The sequence below is a fragment of the Vipera ursinii genome, assembly GCF_947247035.1.
Source record: "Vipera ursinii genome assembly, chromosome: 10".
Lineage (NCBI taxonomy): Eukaryota > Metazoa > Chordata > Lepidosauria > Squamata > Viperidae > Vipera > Vipera ursinii.
Window position 1 is genome coordinate 14,316,282 of NC_139520.1, and position 22,344 is coordinate 14,338,625.

Genomic DNA, 22,344 nt, shown 5'->3' on the forward strand with positions numbered 1-22,344 from the left:
ATGGTACAACCCTCAAAGAGGAGATCACTCTTGAAGTAGGAGGCAACACCTAGGAACTGGACTACTATAATTAAAAAAAAAATGTAAGAGTTGGTTGGATCGGCTTGTAAGTTGGGAAATTACCAGAAAATCCTGAAGTTCTAGAATGGATCGAGAAATTGGAAAAAAAAAATATCTCGGAAGCAGGAGCTTCTGTATTACCAAAGAATCCTGCACGAATATGACTGTATTGTCAGTTGAAATTGAGCAATTGAATTTGCTTCAAGGAAGTCATAATATTTACTTACTACCAAGAACCTGCTGTAGTGTAGCAAAACATATTTTGGATCCCAAGAAGGCATATGCTGTATAATACTAGAATACAGTAGATAGCACTTTCTTAAAAGGATAGTGGTAAATTATTATTTTTTTAGTAACTATTTTCTTTGATTATGTTGCTTCAGATTTGACTCTTTTCTTGGGGGTTATGTATTGATTTGCAGAAAGCTGTTGGGCTGATTGTTTTGGTGGCCCCTATGGCTGTGTATGATGAAGATCTCTTGAGGAACCCCTTCTATTTAACCATGCAGAAACGACGGCCTGATCTGTGTAGGAAAGTCGCCGAATTCCGTGGAACGGTATGTAAATTATAACGGCTGCCAGGATTGTCTTCTAGAAGGGCCAAGAGTTGAGCATAGGATTCAGCTAGGTTAGTGTTTCTCAACCTTGGCCACTTTAAGATGTGGGAACTTCAAGTCCCAGAATTCCCCGGCCAATAGAGACAAGCTTATTTAAAATAGTTATGTACCACTTCCCATGATAATGTCAGAAAGATACTTTTGTGTCTGATCTCTGTGGTGAAGGAACTGGGCAGGTGACACTGTGTGTAATTGAGGTATCACGGGGCTGTTGAACATAGCTTCTACGATGGGAATAATTTGAGAAGTTTCTTGAGCAACTCCCGTATCGAGCAACTAAAAGACACTCAGATTCATTCAGTACAGTATAATCTGTGTTCAGTGTTGGCAATTTGAAGATGTGTGGACTTCAAGTCCCAGAATTCCCTAGCCAACTCACCATTCTGGGAGTTGAAGTCCATCACATCTGCAAGATACCAAGGTGGGCAAACACAAATCTAATATATGCTGGTCTTTGGCCACAATAAAGGTTGATTGATTGATAATCTAAAAATAATTGATATCTATTCCTTGGTGCTCTTTGTTTAGTTCTTCTTGGAGAACGGGCACTCAACCTTTTATATGTTCAACTTTTGATGAAATTGGAGATAAACCAGTAGGGGGGTACTAGGCCCTGCTTGCTTTTCATCGTTAAATAGAAATTGGAGACAAACCAGTAGGGGGGTACTAGGCCCTGCTTGCTTTTCATCGTTAAATAACAGAGTTGGAAGGGAACTTAGAGATCTTCTAATTTAGGGGTGGGCAACCTCTTTTATGACTCAGACTTCAACTCCCAGAATTCCTGAGCCAGCCATGCTGAGGGGAAAGGGAGAGTTTCCAAGCTGAGCCATGCTGGCTCAGGAATTCTGGGAATTGAAGTCATAAAAGAGCCAAGGTTGCCTACCCCTGTTCTAATCCAACCACCTGCTCAAGCAGGAAACCCTATGCCGTAGTTTGATTTCTAACACCGTAGTTAGCCAAAATGTGATGGATTTGGGATGTGGTTATGTGCAGTAACATCCTGTAACTCTTTTTCCTAGATACTGGTACCTTGTAAAGGCAGCCTTTCCAACAGCATCATTTCAGCTTGCCAGTTTGACTCTTACATTCTTAAAGCAGCAGACAACAATTTCCAGACTTTGAATGGAAAGGTAAGGGCAGTAGAAATAATTTCTGCAGTCTCACCTGTAGAATAAAATGGCCGGCAAACAAATTCATTTGTGATGCTCTAAGAAATGCGATAAACTAGCGAGATTCGATGAAAGGATTTATTAATCTGTCTAGACTGCATTACGTAGACACGTTTATCTGTAAGGATGGTAATTTCCACGGCTGGCGATTTCCAGGCCTAACCTATTTAAGCTGTAAAAATTCTGAAGGTCCATGCGATAGCAAAAGAGATTGCATTTTGGGGTATCTCTTGCTGCATTTAGTGGCTACCTGGACACTTGCAAACCAGGTATGATAGCCATAGTGATTTCAGTCTTCTTCACCAAAATCTCAAGAGATTTTTAGCAGTTGTTTATTTCTCTTTCCTCATGAGAGCAATTGATCTTGTGGAGTTTGGCTATTTTTAAATCTTAATTTAATTTTGGACATCTATAGATACTATTTCGGGAATATTGTTGGCGCCTCTGAGCCTGCAGGTCTTACGTTGTCACTGCTTGCTCAGTTATTGAATTCTTCTTTACCTTTGTCTCTCTTTCCCTATATAGGAAGTCTTCATACAAGGAAATATGATCGTCCTTGGGGGTGAATTTAACCAGCGTTGCTCGATCCCTGTTCTCTTTGAGGAAACGTTTTATAATGACAGGGAAGAGAGCTTTAACATCCTTTGTATAGCTCATCCTCTGGAAAAAAATGACAATAAAGGTAAAGGTTTTTCACATCGTTGACTGTAGATGCTCGGCCAGATTTTAGACGCCTCATCTCTGTACAAATAAAACTTTTTCAGTCTGAACGGAAATCATAAAAAAAAATGAACCTGCAGGAGCGAAGCTTAAATCCTCTTCACACACTTGTGAGGAACAATTTATCTGCAGCTGGGTTCACCCACTGCACTCCATCATAATACAGCGTCATGAATGAACCCAGCCATATTGGTTTCTAAATTTGGTTTGGTGCTGTAGAAATCCAGCTAACTGTGGCTTAATCAACCAGCTACGTTTAAGCAAATCGTGACTTTGGATAAGGGGTCAACAAGTCACAAAACAAGCAGAGAGGACTTCTTGGATTCCAGGAAGAAGTTTGCCAATAGAACCATCCTAGTCTCTTAATCCTTCTTTAATATCTGCCTCTATAAATTTCACTGTGTGAATTTACCTCTGATTCTTGGAGTAACCAAGGATATTTCTGTCTGCTGACAAGTGCCTTCCATTTCAGAACCGTCCTCAATGGCATCCAACTCTTACTCCTTGAAAAACATGGAAGATGTGAAAGAATTCTTGGGAAGGCATGCAGAAAAATTTGATAAAGCTATTGCATCTTTCCACAGGACTTTCAAGGAGCATGACAGGAAAATTCTGCGACACTATATAGTTAGTATTTCTACTTCCAGTGAATTTAATACTTAACTGCACGTGACAAAAGGATTAAAAGCATTAAATTAGCATTTTCCCCAATCTCTTCTATGGGGGAAGGAGGCATGTGAAAATTCTGGCCATGTCGTATGCATGTCACCTAAAATAGGTTGCTTTCTTTGGAAATGAATTAGTCATATGCTGGCTTGTGTAAGTAGAACAATCCTGTAAGAGCTTTGTTCGCAAATCGTTTGAATCAGAGTTCAGCTCTAGGTGTTACCACAATGTTTCATATTTATTTATTTATTAAATTGATATACCATCCACCTTTGAAAAATGTCTGTGGGCAGTTTTTTTGAGAGTGCCTCAGAAGTATCACTAAATAATGTACACCAGTGGTTCTCAATCTGTGGTCCTCAGACTCCTGGGAGGGGGGGGGCACAATGTCACAGGGGGTCCACGAAGGTTTGAAGAAATGTTATAATTTAAATCTTGATGGTCCGTAGCCATCATCCGTCGCCATAAAAGGTATTTAAAGGGTCCATGGGGAAGAAAAGATTGAGAACCACTGATGTACACAATTGCAACATTCTTTTATAATTGTCCTATCAATCTGTTTAATTATTCCAATGAGACTTGGCTGGCATTGTTAAATGCTTGAATACTTCTCCCCCCCCTCCTCTAGTTTTCTCAATGTACTTTGCTTTGATCTTCAGGATTCTGTGAATGCCCTCTACACCAAATGCATCCAGCAGCTGTTGAGAGATTCCCACCTTGTAAGTACAGATGTGGGCATGTTACAGATGTGGACTGTGTGTTTCTTAGGAAACCTTCAGATTCATTTTGTTTTCTCCCTCTCTCGAATAATTTAGAGAATGCTTGCAAAGCAGGAACTTCAGATGAACCTGATGAAACAAGCTGTGGATGTGAGTATGGTGGGGGTGTCAGTAGGATCTTGGTTCCCCTTTGGGCAAACCTTCAGCATCCTTTCTTTGCTTTTCTCCCTTGGTACAGATGTATATCCATCACTCTCTCTATGATGTCATCTTCAAATACGTGGGGACCATTGAAGCCAGTGAGGTAGGTACCCAGATGTGCCAGGGGGTCCTCCAGGTGCCAAAGTTACTTTGGGAAATACAGATGTAGTATTCTCCAGGCTGGAATATAAGAATCGTTGCATTGTTAGGAAGGGTTCTCAATGCACTGAACGGACATTCCTTGCCAAATCCATGTGGGATTTTCAATGTGACAACTTGGGAGTGAGAACTCTGCATGAGAACTTGGGTAAACCAGGGGAGAAGGTTCCTAGAATTAAAGGGGCAAATCTGATCTAAAGCATCTTCCTGGACCCTTTAATGGCACCTTACCTGAAGTCCTAGAAATTGGAGAGGACATCGTCCTTATTTATATTTTATATTTCCTAACTATCCACCACTTGGAGAGGGGCTCTGGGCAGTGAACAATTTCATTCTTACAAGAAGGCAGTAATACATCCATGCACCAAAAGATGCCCATCTACCAGCTTTTCAAGCCATTGAGGAATAGTTTGGTCACTTTTTGCTTGGATGGTGGCATGCCTTTGAAGCAGGGAGCTGGGCTACTGTACGAGCTTTGCTGATATTAGTGCAGTTTCCGCTTGAGGCTTTGGATTTTGTTAGTTTCTTTTCATCAAAAAAAATGTAGGTTGAGTGATAGAGTCACTGGACTTATAGTTATTCAGGGGTACTAGGTTGGTAAAGTTCTGTTAAAAGCCTCTTCTGCCAGGGATTTACACTGATGTCTTCCCTGCTTAGGATGCAGCTTTCAACAAAATCACCCGAAGTTTACAAGACCTCCAGCAGAAAGACCTGGGTATCAAGCCTGAGTTCAGGTGAGTTCCCAACTCTTTTTTTAAAGGATTTTCCTAGCACAGTTGAGTTTTGTTTTATTTTATTCCTGGGAAGAGCGAAGAAAGAATGGACAAACCCGGGAAAACAAGAGGCAGCTCTTAGGCCAACTTCTTGCTTCTTCAAAGAAAGAATGGAAGGGTTCATGAATTTCTATTAAGAGAGTTTCACTGGTTTTATTTTATTTATTTATTTATTTAGTTACATTTATATACCGCCCTATTCCCTGAGGACTCAGGGCGGTTTACAGGGAATTAAAAATCCAACATACAAAAGTTAAAAACCCAATTAAAAATATTTTAAAAGGACCAGTGACCCAAAGGATACCATTTGCTATTCCTTCCTTATATAGATCTTGGCCTAACTTTTCGCTCACGGCAACATTGGGCTGTTTTTCATTTTGGATATATGAACACTGAAACTGTTGTGTAAACCAGCATTTACTTTTAGTTTCCAGCAGCAAACATCCCGCAATGAAAACAAAGGGTTTGCTTAGCAACCGCTATATTCACTTAACGATCACTGCAAAAAGGCTATAGAATTGGGCATGGTCACGTGATGACCCGCTTAATGACCATCGTGACGACTTAAGACCATAATTACAGGCTCAATTTTGGTCGTTAAGTCGAGAACTACCTGTATATCTTTTGAGAAGTTACGTCCTTTTATTTTGCACGCTAAGCCGTTTTTCTTTCTGACCGCGCCGTTTCCAGTTTCAACATCCCACGTGCCAAGCGAGAACTCGGGCAGTTGAACAAGTGCACCTCTCCACAACAGAAGCTCCTGTGCTTGCGCAAAGTGGTCCAAATCATCATGCATTCTCCAAGTCAAAGAGGTGAGTCACTGCGGAGATGAAGTCACCGTTCCAAGGAGTGGCTTCTCTGCCCTCTTGAAAGCATCGTCCGTGTGCTTTTAAATCCGGGTCCAGATTGTGCTTTGCGTTACTTAAATGGAAAATGGAGGACCGAACGGAGCCAATGCAAGGAAGTCACTTTTCACTATATGGAGACATGCAATGCGAGCGTTGGAATGAAAACTATAATTCACTAGTAGTGGTTGAACCTCTGGACTTTGTGCTCAAGTCCTCTTAATCCTTGGCCTGATGGTGAAGGTTTGAATAGATGGCTGGGGAATTCTGGGAGTTGAATCCTGCACATATTTTCAAATTGCTACAGCCGAGAAACTATATTTTACAGGGAGTAAAGTACGGTGCAGTAGCTTCATGGGAGAACAAAGCTCTTGAATCTTGCCATTTCAAAACTGCTACAAATTGTTGTTAGATTTGTCATTAATTTATAATTTTATTTAGATTTGGCATTGTCGATCTATAGTCTTAGGAAACCTTCTAACGTATTTCTAAAATGCCTAAATAGAAAGATGGAGATATTCTTTCTAAATAGGCTGCATTTCTTTTCTTCTCTCTTTCCCGTTCAGTTAACATGGAGACCATGTGTGCCGATGATCTTCTCTCCGTCTTGCTCTATCTCCTTGTGAAAACAGAAATTCCTAATTGGTATGTGTTAAGGATTTTGTTGTGCAGAGGTCTCCTTGTGCTACCAAAGAGTTGCACAGACAAGGAAGGGTACTGAGAGCAGCAAAAGTCACACAAGAATACACTGAGTTATAAAAACAAAAAGTATTTTACTTTGAGGTGGTGTAAGAACAAAAATGCACAGTCAAAAATAAACAGTCCAGGTCATAAACAATAGCAACAGTCCAAGGAGTAATCCAAACTACAAAGTCTTCTTACCGGTCCAGAGGTCAATACACAGTTCAGGTTTACAACAGTAGTAAACTAACAGCAGAGCAAAAACAGTAACAGTAGAGAGCAGTGAATTCAGAGAGAGAGAGAAGCTACGTTCCTAGCTTCCTCTTATGGCCATGAAAACACTTACACACTCATTGGCCAATTAACAACTTAAAGACATAGCATTATGGTTAATATATTTTCAACCCAACATTGTAGGCTAACACCATATGCCTAACAGTATGTAGCCTGCTTTCCCTGTTTGAAAGAATCCTATAAAGGAGAATTATTTGTAGCTCAGGGTTAAAATGAGGTGCTCTCTGAGCTTGCTTGTTTTCTTGCAGACATTTCGTTACCCAAATTAGGCAACATCATCAGTGCTCTGATTTTTTTTTTAATTCCATTTATATCCCGCCCTTCTCCGAATACTCAGGGCGGCTTACAAGCTTAGCAGTAGCCTTCATTCTATGTATATGCCTGCTTATTAGGGCTTTCACACACACCCCAAGCAGCATTATTACAAAGTCAGCTTAATTGCCCCCAACAATCTGGGTCCTCATTTTACCTACCTCGGAAGGATGGAAGGCTGAGTCAACCTTGAGCCTGGTGGGATGCGAACCTGCACTAATTGCAGGCAGCTGGTGTTACTTAAGGAGGCATTAGCCCACTGCTCCACCAAGGCTGCTCCACCAAGGCTGCTCCACACCATTAGAGAATCCTCCTTGAACAGGACATTATAACCACACTCCCTAAAATCATACTCTCACTGAACCTCAGAGCTCAAGTATTGCAGTATGTTTCACGTGAGGCTTCTGAAAGCCACTCATGTGCTTCAAATGGTCCAGTAATGAGGGGTCATCGATGCTTTGTGAGCTTGTTTTCTTGCAGACATTTCATTACTGAAACTAGGTAGCATCATCAATGCTAGATGATGGTGGTGATGATGATGATGTAGCACTGATGATCTAAGGTCATCCATCCCAAGCATAATAATATTTTAACAGCAGCGGCACATAAAAATGCCAATATCTCAAGGTTGACTCAGCCTTCCATCTTTCCGAGGTAGGTAAAATGAGGACCCAGATTGTTGAGGGCAATTAAGCTGACTTTGTAATAATGCCGCTTGGGGTGTGTGTGAAAGCCCTAATAAGCAGGCATATACATAGAATGAAGGCTACTGCTAAGCTTGTAAGCCGCCCTGAGTCTTCGGAGAAGGGCGGGATATAAATGGAATTAAAATAAAAATAAAAATAAATACTAAACAGTACACATACGTTTTTTGCTGCTTTCGGGCATCAGCAGTTCCTCCAGCTCAAACATTATGTATTTTTGGTCATGGATTTTTGAAATGTGCATAGGATGTTATGAAAGGGACCTTGACTATTATTCGGCGTGATGTGTGGATGGAAACGAAACATCTGCTGCTTAAACTGCTGTATTTCCATGGATTACATGGATTATGTGCATTAGAAATATACTCAGGTTCTGGGATGTCAGTTTTAACTTAAAGCTGATTTTTAATTCTTTGTGTCTTGACTGTCAAAACCAAGGATTAAAAGCTCACACATTTTTTCTGCATGTGCACCACACAATACTCTGTGGCGCCTTTTCAGAGTTTTGTACTAAATGCATAGTGGCGAGTTTTATAGCAGGGTGATACTAGGCAAAAAAATAAAGCTCAAGAGCTAAACATCATTGGAGCATATTTTCTTTAACTGGAATAGAGATTATATAATCAAAATATGCAGAAATGTTGTAAGCGCTTTTAATGGATAAAAATAGGGTCCCCAGTTGAGTCAACTGGTGGTTTTGTTTTGCTACCTGAGAACTGCCTATGTACTTTTATTCCCTGTCTAGGATGGCCAACCTGAGCTACATCAAAAACTTCAGATTTTGCAGCTCAGCAAAGGATGAACTGGGATATTGCTTGACCTCAGTTGAGGCTGCAATAGAATATATCCGTCTAGGAAATCTTTCTGACAGGACACCGGTAAGTCCCTGTAATGCTGTATATCCTATCCCAGCCGGACAATCTCTCTAACAGTGTCCCCTTTTTGTAGGTCTGCAGGATTCTAGCCATGTTATCAAAGGAGCCCAGAGAGTAGCTCTCAAATGTATTTCATTTGCCAAAGCGGGTCATTATCCTGTGTCGGCCGCTCAAGCATTTTAGTAACCGAAGCCTTAGGCTGGCGAATTATAAAGGCTTGAGGTAAAATAAACCTTTGTGCTTGCAAAGAGCATGAAGGACAAACCCAGACTGGAAATTCTACCCTGCAGGAAAAATCCTTGTGTAAAGGTGGCTTTGCTGTTCCGTTCATCTCACTTGTAGATGTAGGCTTTTATGTACTTAACAGAAATCAGCTCCTAAGGCAGGAGCCTGTTTTTATTATTTTTGTCCGGCATTCCAATCCAGGTGGTCCTCGACTTACAATCAATCACACGTGAGCCCCAAAACAGTTACCATATTACAATTTTAAAAACAGAGATAAAAGTTGCGTCGTACCTTTGCAATAATTGTGCAGCGCTGCTATTATTATTATCGGTCGTCATTAGACTCCACTGGTCAATGGAAGGTAGAAGAAGGATGAAAAGCAAAAGCCTTCCAAAAAGCAAAGAGCCTTTCAAAAATCTTTCGAGGCTATTCCTTAAGTGAGTTTTGCTACGTTTTACAACCTTTCTTGCCATTTTAAGCGAGTTGCTGCAGCTGATGAGTTTAGTAACCTGGTTGTTAATCTGGCTTCCCCCATTGACTTTGCTTGTCAGGTCGCAAAAGAGGATCACGTAACACTCCCCCCCCCTCCCCGGGACATTGTGATTCTTTTAAAAATATGCCAGTTGCCAAGTGTCCAAATTTTGATCACATGACCATGGGGCTCTTGTGACGGTCATAAGTGTGAAAAACGGTGGTAAGTCACTTTTTTTCAGGGCCGTTGTTAACTTCACTAAACAAGTGGCTGTAAGTCGAGGATTACCTATAGATGGGGCCAAGACAGAATAGGTTTTGATTGAATATATGGAACCAGACTTAATTTGAGATATGTGCTGGGATGGTAATCTGGCATGCATATAATAAATCTGTCTCCTCCTGTGACACCAAAAGTTAGCCTGCGTCAACAGTTCACAGAGGGCCATCCAGAGATGGATTATTTCAAAGTACCATTGATTTAGGATTACGTTAGTCCTTTTTTAGAGTTAAAAAGTCACCTTTAGGTTTCAGTTTTCTGAGCCTAGCCAAATTGTTTAGGGCCATGCTGATGCATTAAGTGGAATATATTTGAACAGCTTTACATTCTGGGCTGAGTGAGTGTGAGTGAAGTGCTAAATCCAACATTTGTATGTCAAAACATACAGCCAAGTTACAGTGATTTTCTGCCAGCAGTAACTTGTTTGGCTTGTGGAAAGTGTTGTCAACATGTCACTAAAATCACAGCAGATATTGTAGAGATAGTTCAGAAAGCACTAATGCTTTGAAGGCATTCTGAAGATAATTTTAAAAAGATAATTTTAAAAAGCTGGTGGATAGGGAAGGTCTTTTCTGGAACGAATATAGGGATAGCTGTCAGATTTTAACCATAATAATGATTAATTTTTAACTTCAAAGTGCTGCTAGATGGCTTCGTTTACTGTAGGTCACCCTGCCTTTTCGTTCAAGTTTGTGCCATCTAATGAAAATCTAGCAGCTTCTGTTGCTCTGCATTTAATTGAAAGTTGGATGCAGTGTGATAAAGCATCAACAATTATACCCTGAAAATGCCAAGGACCTCTTTCACAGCAGCTGAAGGCACAGCAAAGTTTATTTATTTTGTTCAATTTCTATGGCTGCCCATGTCAATCAATCAACTCTGGGTGGCCATAGTTTTCCCCTGATTGGACTTTAATCCACCGGCCAGTATTCCTTTTGTGACTGGAAATATTCTTACAGCCATAAAATCATTATCACCTCCTCCGTTTCTGTAATTGTTAGGGTGTTTGCAGAATAAAACACACGTCTTAAAATCATGTGGAGGCCTAAGGCACATTTCAGTATCACTGAAATGTCCACCTCAGGTGGGCTATGGACCTGGCCACTGCTAGAATATGGCTTATATCTTGTCCCTGAACTGGTATGACACCCCTTCCCCCCCAAGTCAGTTAGCCTGGTGCCCTTTCTAATGTAGAATGCCTGTTTTACCTAATCACTCCAAATGCAGAATGCTAGATAATGTAGCATTCTGGAGTTTAAGCTAGTGTTGAATTTTTCTGTGACATGAAGCAAAAGGGCTTTTAAGACCCTCGTCCATGGTCCAAAATACATGGGTTGGAAGTTTTAGTTGGTCAATTTTGGAGAGCCACAGGCACCTCATTTCTGCTTTAGACAATAGAGTTGCTACACAGTTGATGACAAGAAAAACTTCCAAAACCTTAGGTGCTCCTGATCTGAATCGAAGCTGGAGATGGACATGGTTCCTGAATCAAAGCTGCACCTGTGAGCCATCTACAAAGAATGGAACTTTGGTGGGGGAGGGAGGTTAATGGCTTGGTTTGGATCACTTGATGTTTGAAGGCCTTGGGGCTCTTTTCTGGGAGAAACTTTCACACCTCTTCTGCACTTCTAAATCACTTTGGCAAGGCTTTCACTTTGCTTCTTGATGGGTTATCTTCTCAAGCAAACTTGTGCCACTTGTCTTTTCCTTTCTAAAATGGCAGAGGTTGGTCTACAACGGTTGCTTGTTAAATCTTGAAGCCATGTTAAATTTAAAAAAAAGGAAGATGATGTGTGGAATAGAATTAAATGGTTGTGCTTTTTAATAGTTTGCCTGCTGCTAGTTTGATGATTGTTCATAACTTGTTACTCTGCTAATCTCTGAAGAAGTCGAAGGCAAAAATGTGTCGGGATGATGGAGATGTTTGCTGCCTTCTGTAAAATAAAATACATTGATAAATTGGAGAATGGAGTGCCGTTTTTTAAAAGTAAAACGAGTCAGTAAAAGACGCCCAGTTTCCCAGTACTTGTTTAAATTTTTTCCGTTGGTACTTTTGCCTAAATGCAGCTTTCTACCCCTCAGTTTTTAAAACTTATTTCAGATGTTAGAAGATGGAGGGCAAACCACGAATGGTTGTATGTGTGTTTCTTTTGGATTTGCAGTGTTATCAATTCCATGAGTTTCATGCTTCAACCTCTTTGCCTTAACTTGCATTTAAATCCCCAATGCCATGCTTACATGATAGATTTAGCCTGGGAAACTGATCTGTAGCTTACTCAACCTATTTGCTATATGGCTTAGGAAGTAAGGAAACTGTTTGATAAGATGTACGTTGGGAGCTTGAGGTGCTGGCTCTTCCCCTTTACTGCTTGAAAATAAGCTGCTATCTTGTGAAGAGTCAGATTAAGCCAAAATGATTTAGCAAAGTATATATCTCAATCTGAACTGGATTGGGGTGGTGCGGTGTAAGAAAAGGGAATAAGCAATATTATTTATCAACTGGAATTGATCTAAGCTGACTTGCTAATGTTGCTTCATTACCAACCGGACTGCAATTGGTCTTGACACAAGCCGCAATTCTGAGATTTGAGAGGGGAAAAAAAAGGGATATAATCTCCTGGGTTATAAAATATAAAAAGTGCCTTCTCCAGCCAAGCATTTACCAAAGATGTTGGACTTCTGCTCTGCATGGGCTGTGCTGTCAGGATCTGTTGAAAGTTAATGACACACCTAAAAGGACCGAGTTTCTCATCCTTGACTCCAGTGTTTTGTTGACCTTATACCCAAGGATTTCTGAAATGGCTACCTGAAATACCCAGAGGGCACCAGGTTGCCTGTTCCAAGGTGAAACGTGGGGTGGGAAGTCTTCAGCAAATGAAATCATCATCTGTAGCATGGATGTCAAACTCGCCACGTCACGTGATGTCTTGACGTATCGTGACTTTTTTTGCATTGCCGCAGCTGGGGTGGGCATGGCCTCCGTATGATGCACTCGGCCTGCGGGCCGGCAGTTTGACACCCCTGATCTATAGCATTACTGGTTAGCTGACCTCATGTGCTGAGCACAATAATTTTATTTGCATTTAGCTTAATGCAGATCAAATAAAACCTTTCTTATAGATAAGCATATTAGCTTAGAATATATATGAACTATGTCATCAGAGCATGGCCGATTATAAAACGTGTTGAGCCTTGGTCAAGTTCATATTTTATGGTAACTACAAATGATGGTTTACAAACCACAATAAGTTCACACACGAACTACCAATCAAAAACTCAAAGGCATCCCAGCTTTGCCTGATGTATCTTCTCTCTAGAGAGTTACACTCTATTATTGTTAACAGCTCTCTCTTACCTGTTCAACATGTCACTTCACAGTTGACCCTCTACATTTTACCTTCCTGGGAGACAATTACTCAGCTGAAAATCACCTTTATAGTAAAATAAGCAGCAGTAGACAAGGGCATTAAACATCTATTAGCAGCAGAGCTTTTTTTCTCATAGAACGCTCAGAACGGAGTTCCGGCACCTTTTTTGGATGGAACTTTGTAGGGTAGGCAAGGCAGATTGTATGACGTGTGAGTTCCGGCACCTTGTTTTTTTACAAAAAAAGCACTGATTAGCAGTAGTAATTTAGTAAGAAAGTTAGAACGGCATTAAAAAGATTTATAACCGGTCCTCACACAACTATCACAGCATCCCTGATCATCACATGATCAAAATTTAGGTGCTTGGCATGTATTTATGACAGTTGCAGCATCCCAGGGTCAGGTGATCGCCTTTTGCAACTTTCCCAGATAGCTTCCAATATGCAGAGTCAATGAAGGAAGCTAAATTAACAACTGCAATGATTTGCTTAGCAACTACGGCAAAAAAAAAAGGTTGCAAAATTGGCTGCGACTTATTTTAACCACCCTGGTTAGCCACAGAAATTCTAGTTCCAATTGTGGTTGTAGCCTAGCACTAGCACCTAGACTTCTATACTGCTTCTTAGTGCTTTAGAGCCCTCTCTAAGTGGTTTAGAGATATCGCATGTTGCCCCCAACAATCTGGGTCCTCATTTTATCAACCATGGAAGGATGAAAAGCTGAGTCCACCTTGAGCCGGTCAGGATTGAACTACTGGCAGCCGGCAGGATTAGCCTGCAATACTGCTTTCTAACCACTGTGCTAGCACGGCTCCTTGTAAGTCAAGGATTACCTGCATCAATGTTTGTATTCTGTAAAAAATAGTGTGAATGCAGCTGATTAAAAACTTTATTGCGAGAAGACTCTTAAATAAGAAAATTTAATTATAATTCCTGTCTGAGAATAGTTAATGTCGATGCAACTCTGATCTTTGGCCACAAATCCATACTGATACAAAAATTAGAAATAGGGCCGTCTTTGAGCAAGGAGAACTGTGTTCCATCAGACTGGCTCTTAAGTGATGCTCTGTCACGTGCAGATTATGCTCAAACGTTTAATATTATAAATCTGGAGACAATGCGGGGTAATGGTTAAGGTGTTGGACAACAAGCAGGAGGCCCTGATTTACAGTAATCTACTGCAGAAGAATACTTGGCATACTTAAGTTATCACACCCCTTGCTGAGCTGCATTGTAAGATTAAAAAGGACCCCTTATGCATGCCACATTGAGCTTCTCTAAAAGAGGAAGGATATACATCTAATCAGTAACATAGCTGGTAAAAATACAGACGTTTTCTTGGATGACATTGTGGTTCTTTCTTTGGTGGTGATTTTATTTTTCTTAATGCTCACTTTTTTTTTTAGGATTCTACGTATATGTAAGCTTTTGGTTGAAAGTTGGAATTCATTTTGTTCATTGGTTAAATTAAAGCTGAAAATCCACCCTTCGGGTGCTAGAAAAATCGGTAGTGTCCAATTTTGAGAGTTGGGCTTTAAACTGGAATTCACCAGTTTAAATGGATCTGACGTCTGCTAAACCAGTGGAAAAAAGAGGGTTACAAATACCTGTTTTCTGTTAAATATTTCTCCTTGCTAATAGCTTCCCTCTCTCCCTTTTCCTTTTGTAGGCATCTGAAGGATTCAGTGAAAAGCTGTTCTTAAGACAAAGAATGAATCTTCTCTCTCAACTGTCTACCACCCCGATAGACTGCTTGTTTAAGGTTTGGATTACAGAGCTGTTGGATTAGCGCAGCAAGAATTAGGAAAATATTATGCTTTCCCTTGCAACCCGTTGGAGGACTGTCTTCCGCTGCTACCTGTGGACTAAAATTGGGTGTTTTGGAGTTGATCAAAGAACAGCGCTTATTTTTCCTGTGCCACTTTAATTGGCTTTTTAAATTGTAATTTTGGACGCTTTAATCAGCGTAGCATCAGCATTGGTGGAATCGTATTTATTTTCTAAGAATGCCTGGGAGATTTCTCCTTCCACTTAATCATCTATCGCTGGAGATACGATGCTGGGAGGAAAGCTTTCCTAGGAGTGATCTCTGTGGGCACATTCCTAAAATTCCTTCTTTAGTTAAATATTTAAACTTTAATGCGCTGAGAGTTTGTTTGCAGCAGATTATGGCTTTGCTGGCACAGAGAAGCTGCTGAATCAATTTGATGGTAGCCTTTTTATTGCTGTTGAAGTTGCATGTACGATTTTTAAATTTATTTATTTATTTATTTTAAAAAATATCCACTTCTTTGGGAATGCTTGTAAATGGAGAGATGACTCCACGCTTCAACCCACATTTTCAAATAAATTTATACGATCCTAAGAAAGGGTTTGATCAACCCGTTCTGCGATAGTTAAAAGATGTCTTTATCGCAAATAACAGAATAACAGAGTTGGAAGACGCTTTAGAGGTCTTCTAGTCCAACCCCCTGCTCAAGCAGCAGACTATACCATTTCAGACAAATGACTGTCCAGTTTCTTCTTAAAAGCTTCCAGTATCCCAATAATCAGTATTGTTTGGACTCCACTCCTGTCTTGATAAATGGTGTAATTCTTACACTTTTTAAAATAGCTTATGGAAATGTATCCTGGACATCTAAGTTTGTAATCTCACGCCTGCCTTTTCCTACCTGTTCCCCCCCCCCAGGTGTATTGGAACCACAGTTCCAATAGGATGTAATATAGCAATTGGAGAAAATCGCTTATACCTATTCAGCGAGATTAAGACGTAGTGTTCTCGGCAGGACTTGAATAGACACCCAGTCATTTTTACCATTTTAACAGTTACAGAGATGTCACAGTGGATATGCAGTCTAGAATTGGGATTGTTAGAGAGATGGTAGACAATAAAACCAGTGACTTGTGAGGGAAACACACCAGCTCTTCCACCAATTGCTGTGATGTGAGAGCTGACCTTGAGTCCTTCTTAGGATTCTCAATAGGTTTTTCTTCTCCTGTGGTGTCTTTCTTCTTTGTTTGGGTTTTGAACCTGCCCAGATGTGTCTCTTCTCACATTCTTCTTTGCAGCATGTTGCTTCGGGCAACCAAGAAGAAGTAGAACGGTTATTGAGCCAAGGAGACGGCGACAAGGATGCTTTGCAAAACATGTGCCATCCGCTCTGCTTTTGTGACAAATGCGAGAAGCTAGTTTCTGGGTAAGACTCATATTTTTCTCCAAGAGTTCTCCCCAGTGATTCAGAACGAAAGTTAAGGCATTTGATTCTGTCTTCAGTGGCTTAATTTAGATTTAATACCAGATTATGGTCTGCATGTGCATAAGGATTGTTCAGGTGCTCATTCAGCTACCTTCCCAAGGCTGAGAAAGATAGGCCAGTATTATTGTTTGTCGCACAGTCAGCTACAGTAGATGTTCAAACGGGATTTGGTGTTTTTAATCTACCTATCTAGTACTTGCCAAGAGCCTGGGATAGGCAGATGTGGATGTTTGATGCTGTTATCGGTCGCAGGATGTAAGCTGTTCCAAGTAGAGGCTGCCTTTTGCAATTGATGGATGGTGAATTTGTCAATGCTGATGGTGATGCCATTATTTTTAGGACAAAAGGATTGAAGCTGACAGAAGAGTTGCTAGCAAGCTCAGAGGATGGTGGAATTGTAGCCTTACAACCACTGTCTCCCAATAGGGTACTTCTTGTGGATATAAAAAGCTGCAAGGATATTAAAATACTTGTGTTCTGCTTGAGTTTGATCATATCTTTTATTACTGCTTTAAGGAAGCTGAATGATCCTTCGATTGTTACACCATTTTCTAGAGATGATCAGGGATTTACTCCACTCCATGTAGCTGCTATTTATGGTGAGCGCTGCAATTTTTTTTTCATTTTTCAAATGTTGTAGCATAACCCTTTTCTGATACAATCACAAATCCTTTAGCTCTGTTAGCTGGATGTTCTGAAAGTTTCAAACTCTTTAGGGCAAAGAGGCCAGCAGAGTCAAATTTTGATGTTTTTCTTTACGCTGTTTGAAAAATTATTACTTGGTCTTTTTTGATGTTTATTTTTAATACTGTTATATGTTTCGCTTTGCATTATGTTTGGTTAGCTGCCCAGAGTTATTTTGTTGAGATGGGCAACCATCTACATTTGCAAAATAAAGCAAGAGAAGAAAAAAGTAGGATTACAAAAAAAACACACACCCCTTCATTAAGGAATATTTTTGCTGGAAATGAATTGGGATATAACACTACCAGCAAATAAAGTGTATTTCATTTTCTCCAATAAAAATAGGTATACTGTCTGATAAATATTAAAAATATTTTAAATGCTATTTAAAAATACATTCTGTGTAAACAACAGGAGTGACATATAAAAAGGGAACTTGGAAAAAAAGGAGAATTGTATTTTGAAAGCCTACATCAGAGAACTGCATATGAGAAAGGAAAAAAAATGCCAAGGATTATTTGTGTTAAAAAAAAAGATTAAGCAGTCTATGTTAAGAGCTAGGAAAATTAAAGGATATTGAAAAAGGCCTGAATTATGAGATACTGCGGTGGCAAGTGGCTAGAGCAGCTGGGAATGCTGGGAGCTCGGATGTGAAGCAACATTGTGAAGGCCATAGTCTGCCCAATGATATGATGTAATTTTCAAGGCGACAGTTTGCAAGATAGGAGCTTTTCTCTGAATTGCATCCTCTGATTATTTTGGTTTTTCCAGAAGGAAATAGTGGGTTATCTTGGTTTTTGACTTGGCAAGGAACAGGTTTTTAAAATCATTTTGGTTCCTCCAGTTTCTTGCCTTGCCTTGAGAAAGTGTGAGCCTTGTCCTAAAACAGGGGTCTTCAAACTTGGCCCTTTTATGACTTGTGGATTTCACGCTGGCTGAGGAATTCTGGGAGTTGAAGTCCACAAGTCATAAAAGGGCCAAGTTTGAAGACCCCTGTCCTAAAAGCTTGCATTGATATCCTTGGCAATATAAAGTCCTCTGAACATTTGAGGGCAGATTCCTTATTTGGTGGTAATGAGGTTGCTCAGTTAGCTTGCCCCCAAGTTCCTAAATAAAGGATGCTTTTTGCCTTACGGCCTTCAGTTGGTCTTCAGCTCTGACCCTCAGGAATAAATCAACCTCATTTATAATTGCTGGACGTTCTGTTGCTCAGCTCTGAATCGAAAAATATGCTGCCTGCACTTGGAGAGAGATTGCTGTTTGCACACAAAGGATAAAGAGAAAATTATCACCTTCTCAGAACCGACTCTGAAAATGCAACAGGCTTTTTTTAAAAAAAAACAACACAGCCAAATGTTATTGGTTGGGTGATAATGAGCAAATTTCTCTTCCCCCAGGGCAAGCCTCGTTAATTGACTTGTTAGTCTCCAAAGGCGCGGTTGTCAATGCCACGGATTACCACGGGTCAACCCCACTTCATCTCGCCTGTCAAAAAGGATATCAGAATGTCACAGTAAGCTACAGTTTGTGAACCACTATGTGTCATTCTATTTTTAATTGTAGACTGACAAAAAGAACATCTAGGTATTTTTCAGTCCTGAGTTCTCCTGAAAGAAAAATCTGGGCTCGGTTTCTTTAATAGCGGAATGATGGGGTGGGTGGGTGGGTGTTTAGAATACAGGTAGTTAACTTACGGCCACAATTGAGCTCCAAATTTGCATTGCTACGCAAGACAGTGATTAAGTTGTTGTTTTGCCCCGTTTTACGAATTCTCTTGCCACCGTTGTTAGGTGAATCACTGCAGTTATTAAGTTAGTCACAGAGTTGTTAAGTGAATCTGGCTTCCCCATTGACTTTGCTGGTCAGAAGGCTCAAAAGGTTGATCACATGACCCCAGGACGCTGCAACCATCATAAGTACATGCCAGTTGCACAGCCTCTGGATTTTGATCACGTGATCACAGGGATGCTGCAGCAGGCGTAAGTGTGAAAAACTGTCATAAGTCACATTTTTCAGTGCTGTTTGTAACCTTGAACAGTCACTAAATGAATGGTTGTGAGTCAAGGAGGCTGTAACCTTCTTCAGTCTCAGCTGGGTGGACTCCCTCTCCCAGAATCCTCAGCCACGGTCTTGCTAGCTGGAGGATTCTTTGCTAACCTTTGTCTTCTAATCCCTGTTCTTGCCTTTCTTCCTAGAGTTGGTTGCCCCACTCGACCTAATTGAGATGTTGGCCCTGTATGTTGGGGGGGGGGGAAATGCTCTTATACTGATGCTGGCCTGCAGCCCAAAGAACGGATGCATTTAGCCTTAAGTTCTTCCATACTCGCTTCCTGCTGTCTTTTGCAAGGATTACAATAATGTCTCCATAAATAGCCAATCATGAATAAAACATGTTGATTGATGAAGCTGCATCTTCCACCATTTTTTGCTTCAGGAGCTGGGTGGGTGGGGAGGTGGACTGGAGAAAACAATTCAGTGTTGTAAAATTTATATTCCATGAAAAGTCAAGATGTTTCCAAAGCTGCTCATTACCGTATTGTTCCAGCCACTTCTGCTCTCGTCCGCCGTCAGGTTTCTTGATGCTCTTAAGTTTCAAAAAAAAAAGTTCCAGCTTTTAGAATCATTTTTATTGGCAGCGGTGTCGTTGGGCCTTCATTGAGAAGGTGAAGAGCACTGTAGAAGGAGTGGTTTATTATTAAACAGAGGTCCTGCCGCCGATCATTTTTCCTTTGGCAACCTTTGGATAAACACATGAGTCAGCCATTTTTTGCACGTGCCTCCTAGATGCTCAAGTAGGCGGGATAGGGGTGTACCTCAATTAGGACTGGAGCCTGGAAATGTTGACTTCAAGTCGTCATTATCCTCATCCATAAAAGTCTCTGAATTTCGCAGGTAGTAGCTCTTGTTGAGCTGCTTCATCTTGTATTATTCTAGTTGACAGAGGTAGAAGGTAAGATTCTTTGGAAGTGAGTGTGGACGGAGGTGTGAAAAATGGAAGGAGGGTGCAAAAGGCAAGGGCCATGTGTGAGTTTATTGAAACAGGTGGATGTAAAATGACAGAGTAGCTTGAAATCTCTTGGGTTGGTACTAAACGTTATTTTAAGGCAACTTTCTGAAGGACGGCTATGCTGTTGTTCAGCGGCGAAGTCCCATTTTGCCAGAAATGGTGCATTAACTTAACAGAATAACAGAGTTTAAAGGGCTTTGGGAGGTCTTCTAGTCCAACCTTCTGATCAGGTAGGAAACCTTATACCAGGGGTAGGCAACCTTAGCTCTTTTATGACTCATGGACTTCAACTCCCAGAATTCCTGAGCCAGCATGGCTCAGCATGGAAACCTCTCCCTTTCCCCTCAGCATGGCTGGCTCAGGAATTCTGGGAGTTGAAGTCTACGAGTCATAAAAGAGCCAAGGTTGCCTGCCCCTGCCCTATATACATTTCATATAGGTGGCTGTCCAATCTTTTCTTAAAAATCACCCCCAACTTCTGGAGATAAATCATTCCACTGATCAACCTAGCTTAAGGAATTTTTATTTTTGGTAGCTGTTCTTCGAAGTGCTAAGCAGTGTTTACCAATTGACAGAGAGGTCTGGGTAGCTTGGTGGTAACCCTACGTTGGTTTCTGAATAGTGGAAAGTGAGATGTTTTCCTGCCAGTTTGCAGCTTGGTCCAAAAAAGTGGCTGAAAGGGAAGATGGGCATTAATTAATTTCATTTGGTTTCAGCAACGATAAAACGCCCAGCAGATATCAGCCTATTATGACTTCTTCTCTGGATAACATTGGCTTTTTTCTTTTTCTTTTCAGCTCCTTTTGCTACATTATAAATCAAGCACTGAAGCCCAGGATAATAATGGCAACACTGCACTCCACTTAGCCTGCACTTATGGGCACGAGGATGTAAGTAGAGAGTTTAAAACTGCTGTTTTCAGAGGTGTCCTTCACTTTTGTAGTTCAGGGGTCTCCAACTGTGGCAGCTTCAAGACTTGTGGACTTCAACTCCCAGAATTCCTGGCCGAGGAATTCTGAGAGTTGAAATCCGTGAGTCTTGAAGTTGCCAAGATTGGAGACCCCTGCTCTAGTTGGTGAAGGGTCATTTGGACCATAACTTTCTTTTCCATCTCTTTTGAGGGGCAAGCAAATTTGAAATGTGTTAGTTTTCTCTCTCTCCAGTTTTCAGTTATTCTTGCGCATATGAAGCATTAAAAAGGCTATTAATTGATTTTTATTATTTTTACACTATCCTTTCTCCATTTCCCGAGCTCAAGACATCACTACTAACCTTTCAAGGCTTCTCTGAAACACATTATATCCAATGTGTGTTACTATAAAATTGCAGCAATTAAAGCAATCCACAAATAGTCTGGATGAAGACATGGGCGTGTGTCCTGAAAGTGGGTCTGCTGCTGTTGTGGTTCTTTGAAAGTAACCATCTCAAGGGCAATGTTCTGAACAGTCTGTCTCCTTTCTCTTTTGTTATGTGGACAAATGTGTGAAATGCGTGGTGTGCTTAACCATGTCGTGTGCGCTGTCTGCTACTCATGGCATAGCAGGGTTAATCTCTGGATGGATAAAATGCAAAGCAGTGGCTCCCCTCGGGCTGTGTATAAGCCATTGCCTTCATGCAAAGTTCTTGTCTTGTGTCGTTCTTTTTTAATTTTGTAGTGTGTCAAAGCTCTGGTTTATTACGACATCCATTCTTGCAAGTTAGACATTGGTAATGAAAAAGGAGACACACCTCTTCACATAGCTGCCCGCTGGGGCTACCAAGGGATCATCGAAGTTCTCCTGCAGAATGGAGCCAACCCAGGCATTCTCAACCGGATGAAAGAGACGCCCGTGCAATGCACATTAAATTCAACGGTACTTTTTAATCAACTACAGTATTCTTAGGATGCTTTTTCAGTAACTTTGAAGCCAAGACATCCTAGATATTCTCACTGTTTGACTACAGAGAGGGCAGAGGCCTTAGCAATACTTACAATAGTAATTAAATAAAAGAGCCGTGGTAGCACAGTGGTTAGAATGCAGCGATGGAGCCTGACTCTGCAGCGATGGAGCCTGGAGTTCGATCCTGACTGGCTCAAGGTTAGTCTAGCCTTCTCTCCTTCTGAGGTTGGTAAAATGAGGACCCAGATTGTTGGGGGCAAGATGCCGACACTGTAAACTGCCCAGAGAGTGCTGTAAAGCAGGGGTCCCACTACTGGGTTATGGCCTATTCGGAATCGGGCCACACGAGCAGTGGGCCGGTCTGGATGTGTGCCTGTG

At 40.9% G+C, this 22,344-nt stretch overlaps 2 protein-coding genes across 5 annotated transcripts in view; one reads left to right on the forward strand and one right to left on the reverse strand.

Moving 5' to 3' along the window:
- ANKRD27 (ankyrin repeat domain 27) overlaps positions 1-22,344 on the forward strand; it is a 37,564-nt gene that overhangs the window by 2,935 nt on the left and 12,285 nt on the right. For 2 of the 3 annotated variants that reach the window (XM_083370836.1, XM_083370837.1), the window contains exons 2-18: positions 483-617; positions 1,697-1,807; positions 2,372-2,528; positions 3,039-3,193; positions 3,892-3,951; positions 4,048-4,101; positions 4,190-4,255; positions 4,969-5,045; positions 5,775-5,896; positions 6,496-6,574; positions 8,666-8,798; positions 14,808-14,900; positions 16,208-16,335; positions 16,912-16,994; positions 18,477-18,592; positions 20,884-20,976; positions 21,742-21,939. In XM_083370836.1, the coding sequence (XP_083226962.1) occupies positions 516-617; positions 1,697-1,807; positions 2,372-2,528; positions 3,039-3,193; positions 3,892-3,951; positions 4,048-4,101; positions 4,190-4,255; positions 4,969-5,045; positions 5,775-5,896; positions 6,496-6,574; positions 8,666-8,798; positions 14,808-14,900; positions 16,208-16,335; positions 16,912-16,994; positions 18,477-18,592; positions 20,884-20,976; positions 21,742-21,939 (1,827 nt within the window). In that variant the 5' untranslated portion in view covers positions 483-515. Of the gene's footprint in view, positions 1-482; positions 618-1,696; positions 1,808-2,371; positions 2,529-3,038; positions 3,194-3,891; positions 3,952-4,047; positions 4,102-4,189; positions 4,256-4,968; positions 5,046-5,774; positions 5,897-6,495; positions 6,575-8,665; positions 8,799-14,807; positions 14,901-16,207; positions 16,336-16,911; positions 16,995-18,476; positions 18,593-20,883; positions 20,977-21,741; positions 21,940-22,344 lie in introns of those variants that run through there. The other variant, XM_083370838.1, reaches the window with a different exon arrangement.
- PDCD5 (programmed cell death 5) overlaps positions 13,184-22,344 on the reverse strand; it is a 29,605-nt gene continuing 20,444 nt past the window's right edge. The window contains exon 7 of one of the 2 annotated variants that reach the window (XR_014493455.1): positions 13,184-13,202. The gene's annotated coding sequence lies outside the window, so the exon portion shown is untranslated. Of the gene's footprint in view, positions 13,203-20,697; positions 20,760-22,344 lie in introns of those variants that run through there. The other variant, XR_014493456.1, reaches the window with a different exon arrangement.